The sequence below is a fragment of the Ixodes scapularis genome, unplaced genomic scaffold, assembly GCF_016920785.2.
Source record: "Ixodes scapularis isolate PalLabHiFi unplaced genomic scaffold, ASM1692078v2 PGA_scaffold18__7_contigs__length_3171195, whole genome shotgun sequence".
Taxonomy (NCBI): domain Eukaryota; kingdom Metazoa; phylum Arthropoda; class Arachnida; order Ixodida; family Ixodidae; genus Ixodes; species Ixodes scapularis.
In genome coordinates this window covers 551,028-563,501 of record NW_024609844.1, presented here as the reverse complement: position 1 = coordinate 563,501, position 12,474 = coordinate 551,028, and the positions used below count along the sequence as shown (strand labels likewise).

The 12,474-nt window shown below is 48.4% G+C and overlaps 2 protein-coding genes across 2 annotated transcripts; one reads left to right on the top strand and one right to left on the bottom strand.

Moving 5' to 3' along the window:
• The first annotated feature begins 1,784 nt into the window (after positions 1-1,784).
• On the top strand, positions 1,785-4,286 carry LOC115328755. The gene is made up of 3 exons (XM_040210979.3): positions 1,785-2,229; positions 2,648-2,763; positions 3,082-4,286. Exons 1-3 carry the CDS (start codon positions 1,904-1,906, stop codon positions 4,197-4,199), a joined length of 1,560 nt encoding a protein of 519 aa, XP_040066913.1. The 5' UTR covers positions 1,785-1,903; the 3' UTR covers positions 4,200-4,286.
• Positions 4,287-8,720: 4,434 nt separating this feature from the next.
• LOC120840439 lies at positions 8,721-9,462 on the bottom strand. Its single transcript, XM_040210978.3, has one exon. It carries the CDS (start codon positions 9,460-9,462, stop codon positions 8,746-8,748), a length of 717 nt encoding a protein of 238 aa, XP_040066912.3. The 3' UTR covers positions 8,721-8,745.
• Between the last annotated feature and the right edge of the window lie 3,012 nt (positions 9,463-12,474).

The window sequence follows — 12,474 nt, the reverse complement described above, 5'->3', positions numbered from 1 at the left end:
CTTTGCTGACACACCCTGCATTGTCCCAAGCGTGTCTGAAAAAACTTCGCTGAATTGTTCGACTAGGCTTGTGACGGAACGGACCGCATTCACCCCCTCAGGCTTTGAAATAGTAATCTTGAATGCTTCCATCCAGTCTCTGCCCAGCAATGTCGGACATGTCCCCTTCACCACAAACAAGGGCAGTGTCGACTTAAGTGTTCCCACCTTGGCTGCTGCAGTAATCTTCCCCAGAACCGATGAGAGCTCTCCCGAATAGCTCTTCAGTCTCACTTCGGAGTGTTCTAACGGCGTTCCAGGAAACAGTGCATTGAACTTTTTCTCACCGATGATGGAAACGCTGGCGCCGGTGTCCAGCTCCATGACTAGTGGCACGTCGTTCACGATGGCTTTAATCTGCATGGGCCCGGGTCCCGTTGATCGCAACGACCACATGGCGCACTCGTCTACCTCGGGTTGTGTTTCCTGGAGGTCGTCCATTTGGTGCACAGAGCGGGAGTCCATTCGATTCTTTGAGCCAGTCGGTGCCGCTCTGCAGGCCCTTGCAATGTGCCCCTGACGTCCACACTTGAAACAGGTGCTTGCCCGGTGGCGACACCGGGACGTTTGATGTTTATCTCCACACCGATCACAGCCACGCTCGACTGCGTTAGCCGCATTCCGTCTGGGAGGTTCCACAAAGTTGGTGGGCTCCACTGCGGCCGCTGACTCGGTCTGAGGACAGAGGGTGTGGGCGTCTTTCCTTGCGGCTTCCATTGCAATGACCAGTTGCTTTGCAGACTCAAGGTTCAGGTCTGACGATTCCAATAACCGTGTCTGCATTCCCGTGTCGTTGATACCGGACAGTATCTGGTCCCTCATCATGCGGTCGCGCGTGGTGCCGAAGTTGCAGTCATCTACCAACTTGTTTAGCGCCACTACATAGTCACTGACAGCCTCACCTTCGTGCCGTCGCCTTGAGAAGAATTTGAAGCTTGCAACAACTTCCGAGACCCTGGGCTTGAAATGGGCATTGAGAGCTGCGAAGGTTTCGGTGAGCGTCGCCTCCCCTGGTTTTGTTGGCGCGAGCAGACTTCGTAACAGTGAGTATGTTGCTGTCCCGCAGCTTGTCAGAAATACGGCCGATTTCTTTTCCACGGCAACATCGTTGGCCAGGAAGTACAGGAGAACACGCTCCTGGTATTCCGCAAACTCAGTTGTACTTGCATCAAACGCTTCCAGCTTCCCGACGGCCGGCATCTTGTCACGTACCTCTCCTCGATATCTTCGTCGCGGCACTTCGTTAATATATTAAGGTTTATCTCTCGTCGCCAGTTGTCATAATCGAACCAGACGCCATGCAAGTCCCAGTTCAAGTGCGTGCAGCCCGCGCCGCAGCACGTTTACTTCTTCCTTCACCACACTAAGCTTTAAAAATTGGGTTGTGTGTATGTTCATACAGCCTAGAACTTGGACTGCCTCAACGGGCAACGAGTCTCCCAGCTGTAAATGAGACCTTTAGCCAGTGCAGTACATCTCCTAGCCTGGGCTCTTTAACGTGCATCACGCAGAACCCAGGATCCTGGATTCTGCAGCGTGAGCTTCCGCTCCACGTGCTCCGAGCTGGTGCGCGCTATCCCACTCGGCCACCGATTCCCTGCCAGCTAAGTTTCCGGTGTTGCGACAGTCCGGTACGCAACATGGAGCAGAAAAACGGTCTACTACAATCCACTTCTTTCCGGAGCTGTGGAGCCACCTGGCGATATTTCGGCGAACTAGTAGAAACCTGGTTTGAGGGTAAGAACGGATTATCGCGGTAGGAAAGCACGACCGCCATTAGGCTTGATTTCTTCCGCGTTTTCAGGTGCTTTGTGCCTACACGTGAGCTCCTAGCCTATCCGCTGCTCTTCGGGGACCGCGAACGATGGCCGAGGACGAGCGCATTCCGTTCTCGTTTCAACCAGACCGCTGGACCGAGAAGCCTCCGCAGTTCACGAGCCTGTCGCAAGGCGAAGTCTGGCGGTATTTGCGCCGAGAGACCGACTCGTTTCGGCAGGTCAACCGAGGATGGGCCTTTAAGGAAGAAGGCTACGTCCGTAACGTGAGATGGAACGCTTCGGACGACTCCCAGATATGCCTGGTCCGGGCTATCTGCCTTCCGTCCATGAAGAAGGCGCCGTACACCGTCTCGGCGTGGTTTGCCAGTGGCACCGGGCGCATCATGGGCGGCAGTTGCAGCTGTGTTGCTGGGTGAGTGATGCTTAGCTTACAGATGACATAGCATGTAATACTAAAACAAAGTATTATATAATGACAAATTATCGCGGTGCGTTCGCACTCGCTTGTCACAGTCAAGCAGAGTGGTGCACGCCGGTGCGAAGCTCATCCAGATCGAACCGGGCTGGTTTGGGGGTTCACTCTGCTCGACGCGCGACAAAAACGTTTACAAAACGCCCTATGTTCCCTCATTTCCCCGAAGTGCGTGCGCCTTAGTTCAGATAGAGTGAAGAATTAATGCACGTGCGTTTATATCAAACACGCGTAGTCTATGTGCGATGAAAACCGCCATGCTCGCTTTGGGGCAGTAGAATCTGACGAGTTTATTTCTGTGCTCATTGTTAGTAGTTATGGAGCTGCTCGTTTAATGTTGCCCTTTTATATTTTACAGGCTCAGCGAGACCTGCCATCACATTGCAGCACTCCTGCTGACTGCAGAAGAGAGCTGCAATGCAGGCGGCACTTCCTGCACCGACATACCCTGCATTTGGGCGGTGCCTCCTCAAGGTGTGTACATTGGAGATTACTTCGAGATACGCTTGAGCAACATCAAGCGTTAAATTTCTGACTGTCGATGGAGGGTCAGGCTCACTTCTGTCACTTTTTAAATATGTAGACTCGACCATCCACTCCCTCTTGGGCTCTATAATTACAGCGATGGGTCAATCGCTCGAGGTCGCTTACACCTTCCAAATTAACAAATACCCTCTACATAAAGCAGTTTGAGCGATTATGCACCATCCGCATGACTATGAAATGTGGAACTCAGATGTCGCACAACATTAGAACTGGGCAGCACTGACAGGTGAACCTTTCTCGTTGCAGCCAAGAAGCCTGCTCCTCCGCAGCCGCTTGCAGACATCACATTCTGCAAGTATTTGGTCAACCGGCCAGTGAGGGAGAAGAAGAGACGCTCCTACAACCCCTGCGAGGCTGTTGGCGGTGCATCGTCGGAGCAGATCCAGGCTCTGCGGGATGGCCTCCGCATTCGCACACCAGGTCTCTTATGGCTCGAGTTCAGTGGTGCCGAGGAAGCCCGACCAGCGAGGCCACCACTGCCAATAGCCGACGATGAGGACCTGTGGAGCAGGAACGCCCGGGACGCTGTCTACAAGCACGCAGAGTCCCTACCTCCACTGACCGACGAAGAGCGGGCAGAGGTCACGCGGTCCACCATCGGCCAAGCCGACAACCCCAGGTGGCATGAGGAACGGCGAGGGCGAATCACAGCATCAGTGTTTTCCAAAGTCATCAAGTGCGTGAAGCCAGAATATCTGGTGAAGGGAATTTTGTATCCCAGCCCAGACTCTGCAAGTGAGGCCATGCGCTACGGGAGGATGCACGAGAGCGACGCCGTTGCTGCCTACGAGCAACTCATGGGTGCGCAGGTTGACTGTTTGGAGGTGCACGAGACAGGGCTCCACATCCATCCTGTGTACAGCTTTGTGGCTGCCTCACCGGACCGCATCGTCATCAAGGATGGCGAAGAGGGCCTTTTGGAGGTGAAGTGCCCGTCATCTAAGGTGGGGCTAACACCTCTGGAGGCGTGCAAGCAGGACAAGAAGTTTTGCTGCGAGGAAGTTGGTGGAGAGATCCGCCTAAAGAAACGTCATGCCTACTACTACCAGGTTCAAGGTCAGATGGCTGTGACTGGACACAAGTGGTGCGACTTCGTTGTCTGGACCAACAACAAGACGGTCGCCCGCTCTACGCACACAGAGACCATCTTTTTCGACAAGAAGTTTGTCGAGGGTGAGCTCCTGCCAGGACTGCTGTACTTCGCTGAGCATGCCCTGTTTCCGGAAGTCCTGACTGGCCGCATCAGGCGACGAAGAGACCTCATCGCACTCGGCCAGTATGTCTCCTACAAGAAGTACTGCGCCGGCTTCTATGTGGTGGAGGATGGGCCTGGCCTCAAGAAGAAGCTGCGGAAGCTACAGTGAGGGACGTCTGCACCACGCTGTGGGCTTCCCGAATCAAAACGGCTCTTTTAAGAGCCACACATTTACGCACCTCGGATGGCATCATCTGTGCAGCAACTCCCGTGTCTCACCATGGTACATTTATAGAAACAAGACACACTTCAACAAATGTCGAATATAAAGTGAAATGCCAGGTGTGCTGCTTAGGCTCACAAATTTTATTGCAAATATAGAAACTAAATTGTGGATGATCATGATTTAGTAAGAATAGTTCTTTAGACTTGCACGATTCTAAAGGGGTCATGAATCAATTTTAATGTAAAAAGGATCTGCAGCTTCTATCCTTTATTTTGTCCACCTTAGTAAAAGATTTAACACGCCCTCTTCCCTCGAAATGTCGCAAGTGCGCTGCGTAATCGCAAAGGGAAATATGGACTATTTGCCGACCTGCAGCCGCATACGGTGGCCACGGGTACCACGATGTGATGTTGCGGTGGGTGACAGTCGTGTGGGCACAGTGTACCGAGTTAAGAAGCTGACCAAGTATCTGCTCAATTTAAAGGATAACTCTGCTTCACTTCAGGCATATTGGGATTATGACTGATTCCAACTTGGAAAGTACTACGAAACGACATCATATAATTTGTTTTGAGAAATGTCAAATACTTTTTGCGCAATCTGGTTTTAAATATGAATCGAGACCGACCCCGAAACTTTGATACGGAAGAGGTCTACATTGTTTTCTCAAAAACAAAACTGAAGCGGAGTTGCCCTTACGAGGAATATTTATAAATGTTGTTGCTAAATGTAAAGAAATGGCGTCAGAAGTCTCGTATTATTGGCAAGCTTTTATTACACAACGTTTTAGAGGCGCCATCTACCTAAAGTACACAAAGCGTCCCCTTCTTGCTGTTTAGCGTGGGAAGAGGGTTCGCTTTGCCGACTGGCTGCAGTGTTTCACTGCGACCAAAAAACTGAAAAGTTAAGAATGCTAATCCAAGGCAAGAGAGCCTGCTGTCGCTGGAGCAGAATGCTCACTGGGGGTGCCAAAGATAGAAAAAATCCGGAAGTCTGTGTCCCAGCAGTGCATCACTACGCATGTGACCCGGAAACTGGTGAAAGAGTTGAGGGGCACCACACACTCCAATCCTTTTCATTTTTCAAAATAAGAAGTAGCGCTGCTAGGCTAAAATGTCTTTTGGATCTTGATTACACTAGTGACAGTAACTGCCACAGTTATTTGTCCGAAAATAGTTTCGTGACCCCTTTAAATGTTGCAAATGTAACCACCTATCGGGTTTGTTAGGCAGGCTTTCAAATATGTGTTAACATTTATTACAACTATCTATGTTTTAGCAGCTTAAATGCACTCATACAATTGACCTGCATAGACAAAGCCACGAGTTTCACAAACTTCTCTGCAGCTCATAGCTGAAGGAGCACAAACTTCGAAATAACCATAACTACCATGACCGATGCGATCCATATCTGGCTAGTGTTGTACAGAAAATTATTGTGGTTTATTAACAATGCTTTAAACAGGCCCACATACTTCCCATGCTGCAGAAAAAAAGACTCGTATAGACCTCTCATCAAAACAGAATACTACTGGCCAAAGCATGCTTCATAAATTCACTGAAGGTTGCAATCGCCCAGACTGCATAATGAACAAGAGACAAACTGAGCTACCATACCACAAAGGCATCACCGCTCAATCCTCATTCTCAAAGAGGGAACCAGGATGGAACGGCTATGACAACGGTCATTCAATACACACGGAGATATACATCCTTAAACAATAGACAGTGAGACCAGAGACCATCCTAGAGAAATGCTGCTGCAACAATCCAAATTAGAAAGATGTATAACCACAAAAACGCTAGAGACGATGAGACAAGAAGCCACCCAAGAGATGTTGCTACACTCTCCCTCTCCAAACCATAGAAAAGAAGTTTTGCTCCTTGCACAGCATTACCAACCTCCCATTGTGGTAAATACGGTGGTCTTAATTTAACATCAGTTATTTGTTATTTCATTCAAAACATGCATGTCTCAAACATGAAAGGTATCGTAGCTTTACGTGACTACCAAATCCAGTACGGACTACCTCGACAGCAAATGACATGCGAAAGAAGCTTGTTTATCTGACAAGCCTAACGAAGACTTAAAGGGATACTTCAACGAAATTTGAAATATTCCCGTCCTGTTAAAAAATAGGTTGAATATGATCCATAATATCCGTAAATGACAATCGCACGTTTGTATTTTGAGCCTGGTGGCTGTATTTTTTGTTATAAGCGGCCTACTCTGGCAAACACTCGGAGAAGGCCCTGCGGAGACCACGTGACATCCAACGCAATCGTGACGTAGGTCGTCTCGGGACGAGCAAAGCTACGGTGAGACTGACGTCGAGAGGATGGCCTAGTCGTTCCAGCCACCGAAGCGGCTGCTTTTGTACGAATTTTGAGTGACGGGTTAATCTTCTGTAATCTTGTAGGGGGACAATAACGACTTCTGCGACGCACAAAAGGCGTTCTCGGGAAGAGGGGAGTTCCTCCTTCCACTCTTCTTTCGTCGTGGCCGGAGGCGAGACAGCCTCCGTCACTAGCTGTCAAGGTTCCTAGACGAGCATTACATTTGAGGCATTAGAGAATCCACCAGGTGCTCTTTGCTAATCGTTTAATTCGTTTTAAAATTCCTTTTCGTGTCTTTTTTTAACAAGATATATGGATGTTCGATGTCGTACTGCTCCTTTGAACACATATAGACCAAAAAATGAGCGCCAAAATTTCATTGTAGTATCCCTTTAACAGCCTTAGAGTGGGACAGTTTCGTACAACACTTTTAGTTCAACACCTAGCCAAAATTCTTGCTGGTAACCTTCCAGGGTGTCTACTTTTCTGGAAAACCTCAAATTGTCAGCGAATTGTGGTCATCTGCAGAAGTCAGGGAATTATCAGAGAAACTCAAAAAGATGGATAAATAAGGGAAAATGACCCGTGAAAGTGGCACAGCGTTGTGCAACGAAAGCCGACGGTTTGTGCATCCATTGCCCGAAGCATCACTAGCAAGCGCAAGCCACCATCTTCCAAAATGGGAGAGGGGACGCGGGACGTACTTTCCATTGCATTGCCAAGAAAAGTTGTCGCGGAGTATAGCGACATAGGGTTGCGGTCAGCAGGGAGGGTTAGGGGCACTGAATAAGTAAAATAGAACGACGAGTTCGAATAGAGAATGAGAGGCCCACACTATGTCGGAGGCTTATTACAGAGAAGACGTCCTGCAATGGAGATTTCGGTTGCATGTCAAAAGATCTCCAGGTCGTCGACCCCCAAACTGACCATTCTTTTCATTGCTGTACAGAGGTATTCCGAACCACCGTCCTTGGTGCACGAGAGGCAACCTTTTAAAGCATTACAAACACTATACATCACGCTCGCAGGGGAGTGGAGAACAGCTGTGGCCGTGATCCAAAATATCAGATGAAATGTACGCAATAGCAAGGTACCCAGTCAAAACAAATTAAGTTTGTCATATTTATGACTTGCCGCCTACCTAAAAGAAGACGGAAGAAACCTAGGAGTAGGGTTCCGTATTTTCTCAAAAATCCGATAAAATCAGACAAAAAAAAATTGCCGGTAAAACAGTTGGTGATTCGGATTTATCCAGAAAACTCAAAATTTTGAGACTGCCAGTTCTATGAACTCCAATGGCTTTTATATTTTCCGGATAACTTCGGCGTTTCTTTTTTTTTTTTCTTTTTTAGTTTTAACTTTTGTACGCAAGCTCCACAGCAAAAATATTTTGGCCCCTTGTCAACAAAACATGTCACCAAATCTCTACGACAATAATCGATTGTGGTGACGTGTATAAAAAAAGACTGGACTAAATTCGCAAACTGCTGTTTTCTGCCTCTTATTCGCTGCATAAAAAAGACGAAAAAACTGAATGTTTATGTACCATAAGAGAAAGCTCCAAAAAACTGAATTTGTTTAAGATATAAACTCTGAAAAACAGCCTCTGAACTTGCTCAGAAATAAAACTCCAAAAATGCAGAACCCTACCTATGAGTAACTTCGAAGGGAGTGTAAGCTACTTGCAAAAAGTGTTGAAGTTTGAGTACTAAATAATGACTTTTTAACTGTAAGACACCAAGTTACTCTTAAAACCACGAAAGGGACTGATTGTGGTTCTTTTTTTCTTATGAGCCAAACGCAGAAGCTGAAACCAAGCCAATTTTTCCCTAAACTTTGAGTATGCGTGGGTGTGCATTGTTTCCCAAAGCTATCCAACTGAGAAAGGGCATTTTACGTGATAAAATTCCACCCTAAAGACGTCAGCGCTCAAGGCTAAACTGACAAGCAATCGTCCACATTTATGTTGGTTTCGCTTGAGGTGAATTTGGCTCATATAGAAAAAAAAAATCTCAATTTGATTGAGTAGTAGTGAAGTTACATAAAATAGTGGAAAAAACCTAGCCAGAGGATTTTACAAAAACAAGGTTATTCTGAAACGTTCAACAAAGCAAATTTTGTCAGTCAAGTTCAATGCTATGCACCATGCTTAGCTACTTGGCACTGACCATTGGCATACGGAAGTTGCTTAGGAAGCAACAAACCTGAAACACCTGCTCAGCAATGTCCATCATTGTGATAGGAAATGGCCGATCGAGAATGTGAAATTGCTTCACCCTCCCGATCACGCGCTCCACGACCACCCGGGCGCTTGCCACCTGCCGGGTGTTTGCTACGTCTTGCTCAGGCATCTGAGGCTCGTGTGGCTGCCGGAAAGGCGGAATGTGCACTTGCACTCCAGGTGGCAGGTCATTAAATTTAAAACCCTTGTCCACCATGATGGCGTCCCCTGGCTGCCACTGCCCCATGAGCTCACTATCCTCGACGATCGTCCGGTCTGAGGCAGACCCATCCCAGAGCCCCGAGACGTAGCAAATGTACCCGTTGGGCGTACAGCCAACAATAGCCTTGTACGTGTTGTAATGCTTGTACGGTGAAAAGGTCTGCCTCTGAGCAAGCAAAGCCGATGGCTTCTGAGTACGCACCTCAGTTGCATCAAGAACGATTCTCGTGTTGGGAAATTTGTGAAAAGAATCGGGGAGTTTTTTTCGAGTCTCCAGAACAGTTGGAAAATAGATCAGTGCCCTTAACTCTCGCTGAAGAAAGTTAATCCATGTCGTAAACACCTTACTAACATGCGCTTCAGTGATGTTGAAATTGCGGGAAAGTTCCCTGCCTGCCATCCCTGTCCTCAGCCGCACGAGGACCATGAAAAACTCATCCCTCAGGTCTAGTTTCCCTGTGCGGCGCTTCATCTCACCGTCTGTCTTGGTGTCTCCGTGCCAGTAGATCATTCTGGCTGCCCGAGGTTCAAGAAACTTATATAGTTCGTCGAAGACAGAAAACTCGGGAAGCCCAGTGTAATACATGCAGCTTTTAGGATCCTCTAGGATGGTCTCAACTCTCAGCTGTGTCGCCTGCAGTGCTTCAACAGTCTCTTGGAGGCGCTTATTCTCAGACTGAAGATGCAGCATCATCTGCTGCATTTTTGCCAGTTTCAGGTCTCGCAGCCTGAGTGCCTCGGAACTGACACCCGCTGTGGTCAGGGCCATCGCAGCGTCCTGCTCCATTTCTGTGAAGCAATTGCACATATATAAGTGAAGATCATGAAAGCCGATGTTGCCCAGTAACTCCTTGCAGATACAGCAACAGATATATACTTTGGGACCGTGTTACATGTAAAAAAAGAACTAGCCAACAGAGAACCAATAAAAAATTGCAGTGGCTTAGCTCGGCTATGCCAGGATCTATGTAGCGTAAGCTTAGGTTCAGCTGGTTATTCTTAAGGCCCGTTCACACAGTTGCGTTCGGAGCGACCACTACGCTTACGAACGAATGCAACCGGTCGGAACGACAAGTTACCATAGCAACGAAGCGCCAAACGGTCGTTTTGTTCGTGTTCATTCGCAACGCAAGGAGTTGAGCCGGGCTGAACTTTTTCGTTACGTTGGGAAACGACGGGAGCGACAGACCAATCACAGATCGAGGAAAGCTCGGTCACGCGCGTTGCATGGACGGCGTGGTGAACGCTCATAGTGCCCCGTAAAAGCGCTATCATTGACTGTGAATTTTCGTCGTGTGCCGTTATGATAACCCAGCACAAGGGAAGATCCACCTACTCATGCGGCGATCTCGTGGCGGCACTTTCAAGACAGCAGGAACGCCCGTGTCGTCGTGTTTGTTTACTTCGACTACAGTGGTGCTTTCTTAGCATTCGTGTCCTCGAACATCGCCCGGATTTCTTTTTGGCGCATTCCATGAGTGTGCTCAAGTTCAAGGTATTACTGGTGTGTACCGTATAAAGGATGTGAGTTTTCACGTGTTTTCATCACCCGAGAAAGGTGATTAGTGTTAACAATCCTGAACGCTCGCAACGTCTATCTGACCACGAAATTATATTTCTGCGTTGCTATATTGCTGCTAAAATTTCATTGTCTTTTATAATCGTAGAAAAGCTGTGTGGCGAGATTTGTATTGTTGGCAAAGTCGTGTATTAAAGTCGTGATTGTGCAAAACGGCGTACTGCATTTTTTTTTTAATGCGCTACCCTGCAAGCGTATCCTGAAAAAAAAATAAAGTTTAGGTAATAGAAGACGATATGTCTATTTTCTGTTACGCAAGTGAGTGGCAGAGCGTCCCCTTCTTTTTAGAGGCACCGCTGAAACAGCTGACGGCGGCAGAGAGGCGGTCGCCATGCTGCCGACCCGTTGCGCTTGTGGCAGTGGTTGCAGGAGTGTACGCGCGGCGCAGAACGGTCGCTCTGGTCACATTGGACGCAGTCGTGGATAACGGGTTTGTTGCAGATGTCTGAACCAGCCTTTACACAGCTATTGTAGCCGCACAGCAGATCTTCGTGACTGTTCGCCACAGTCGAAACCGCCGGCTGCTCCGGTGAGGAGTCTGAGGACCTCGCGTCGGGCACGAAACCGTCCGCCATGTTTTAAGCGTAGCTGGGTTGCTTACTATTGGCTAGGAGCAAGAGCTGAAGCTCGTTTCTCATTGGCTGTTGCTTCGTATGGTTGCATTCGGTTGCATCTGTGTGTACACATCCCAGGCAGCACCGAGTTCTGGGCCAAAACTTGGCTTGCGTCTGGCAGTTTAGGGCATTAAAAAGCCCGAAGAAGCCAAAGTAGTGCCAAACCTGACCTCCCTTGGCAACAGTCTGGGTATCTTGGCCCTAATTCGCCAAACAAGTGCCAAACTTAGGCTTCGCTGCCGGGTAGTTCGGCTGTTGTCTGGCATCTTCGGGCCTAAATCGCCTAAAAAATGCCAGATTTAGGCTTACTGCCCGGTAGTTCGGCAGAACTTTGGCATTTTTGGGCCAAAATTGCCAAACTAATGACAAAGTTGGGCTTCACTTTTTGATAGTTCGGCTATCACCTGGCACATTCGGGCCAAAATCGCCCCAGATGTGCCAGAGTTAGGCTTACTACCTTGTGGTTCGGCAGAGCTTTGGCATTTTGGGGCCAAAATCGCCGAACTAATGCCAAAGTTAGGCTTCACTTTTTGACAGTTCGGCTGTCACCTGGCACATTCGGGTCAAAATCGCCACAGATGTGCCAGAGTTAGGCTTACTACCTTGTGGTTCGGGAGAGCTTTGGCATTTTCAGGCCAAAATCGCCTAACTAATGCCAAAGTTAGGCTTCACTTTTTGACATTTCGGCGCTCACTTGGCACATTCGGGCCAAAATCGCCACAAATGTGCCAGAGTTAGGCTTACTACCTTGTAGTTCGGTTGAGATCTGGCATCTTTGAGCCCAAGTCGCCAAACGAGCGCCCAAGTTAGGCTTCGCTTCCCGATAGTTTGGCTGTGATCTGGTAGCTGCGGGCCAAAGTTGCCAAACAAGTGCCAGAACTAGGCTTACTGCCTTGGAGTTCGGCTGATGAGGTATTTGATGTACGCGGGTAGTCTTCATCTTAATTAAATAGAAATCAAGTTTTATTCGGCTGGCAACTTTATCTTATTTTGGGCGTCTCTTGATTTCTGCAGTCCAAAGGTTGGCTGAATGTTTTGACGCGGCTGGAGCAGGCTTTGCAAACGCAAATTGTGCCAGATGTTGCACTCGCGCGTAGGTACACAAGCCAATATCGGGACGCGCCGTGAGACTGGTTCGACATTATGGCGCGTTCACACCGGCGATGCGATCTAGTCGCGCCATAACTTTCATCGCAAAAGTGACCATCGCGGGCAAAAAGTGACGGGTTTTGAGCAGTCGCTTGCT

What these genes read in the sequence shown, in the direction of transcription:
- LOC115328755 (XM_040210979.3), top strand. Translation starts at nt 1,904, where the DNA reads ATGGCCGAGGACGAGCGCATTCCGTTCTCGTTTCAACCAGACCGCTGG. An exon ending in AGTTGCAGCTGTGTTGCTGG is followed by an intron (nt 2,230 to 2,647) that starts GTGAGTGATGCT and finishes TATATTTTACAG; the next exon opens with GCTCAGCGAGACCTGCCATC. An exon ending in TTGGGCGGTGCCTCCTCAAG is followed by an intron (nt 2,764 to 3,081) that starts GTGTGTACATTG and finishes TTCTCGTTGCAG; the next exon opens with CCAAGAAGCCTGCTCCTCCG.
- LOC120840439 (XM_040210978.3), bottom strand. Translation starts at nt 9,462, where the DNA reads ATGGTCCTCGTGCGGCTGAGGACAGGGATGGCAGGCAGGGAACTTTCC.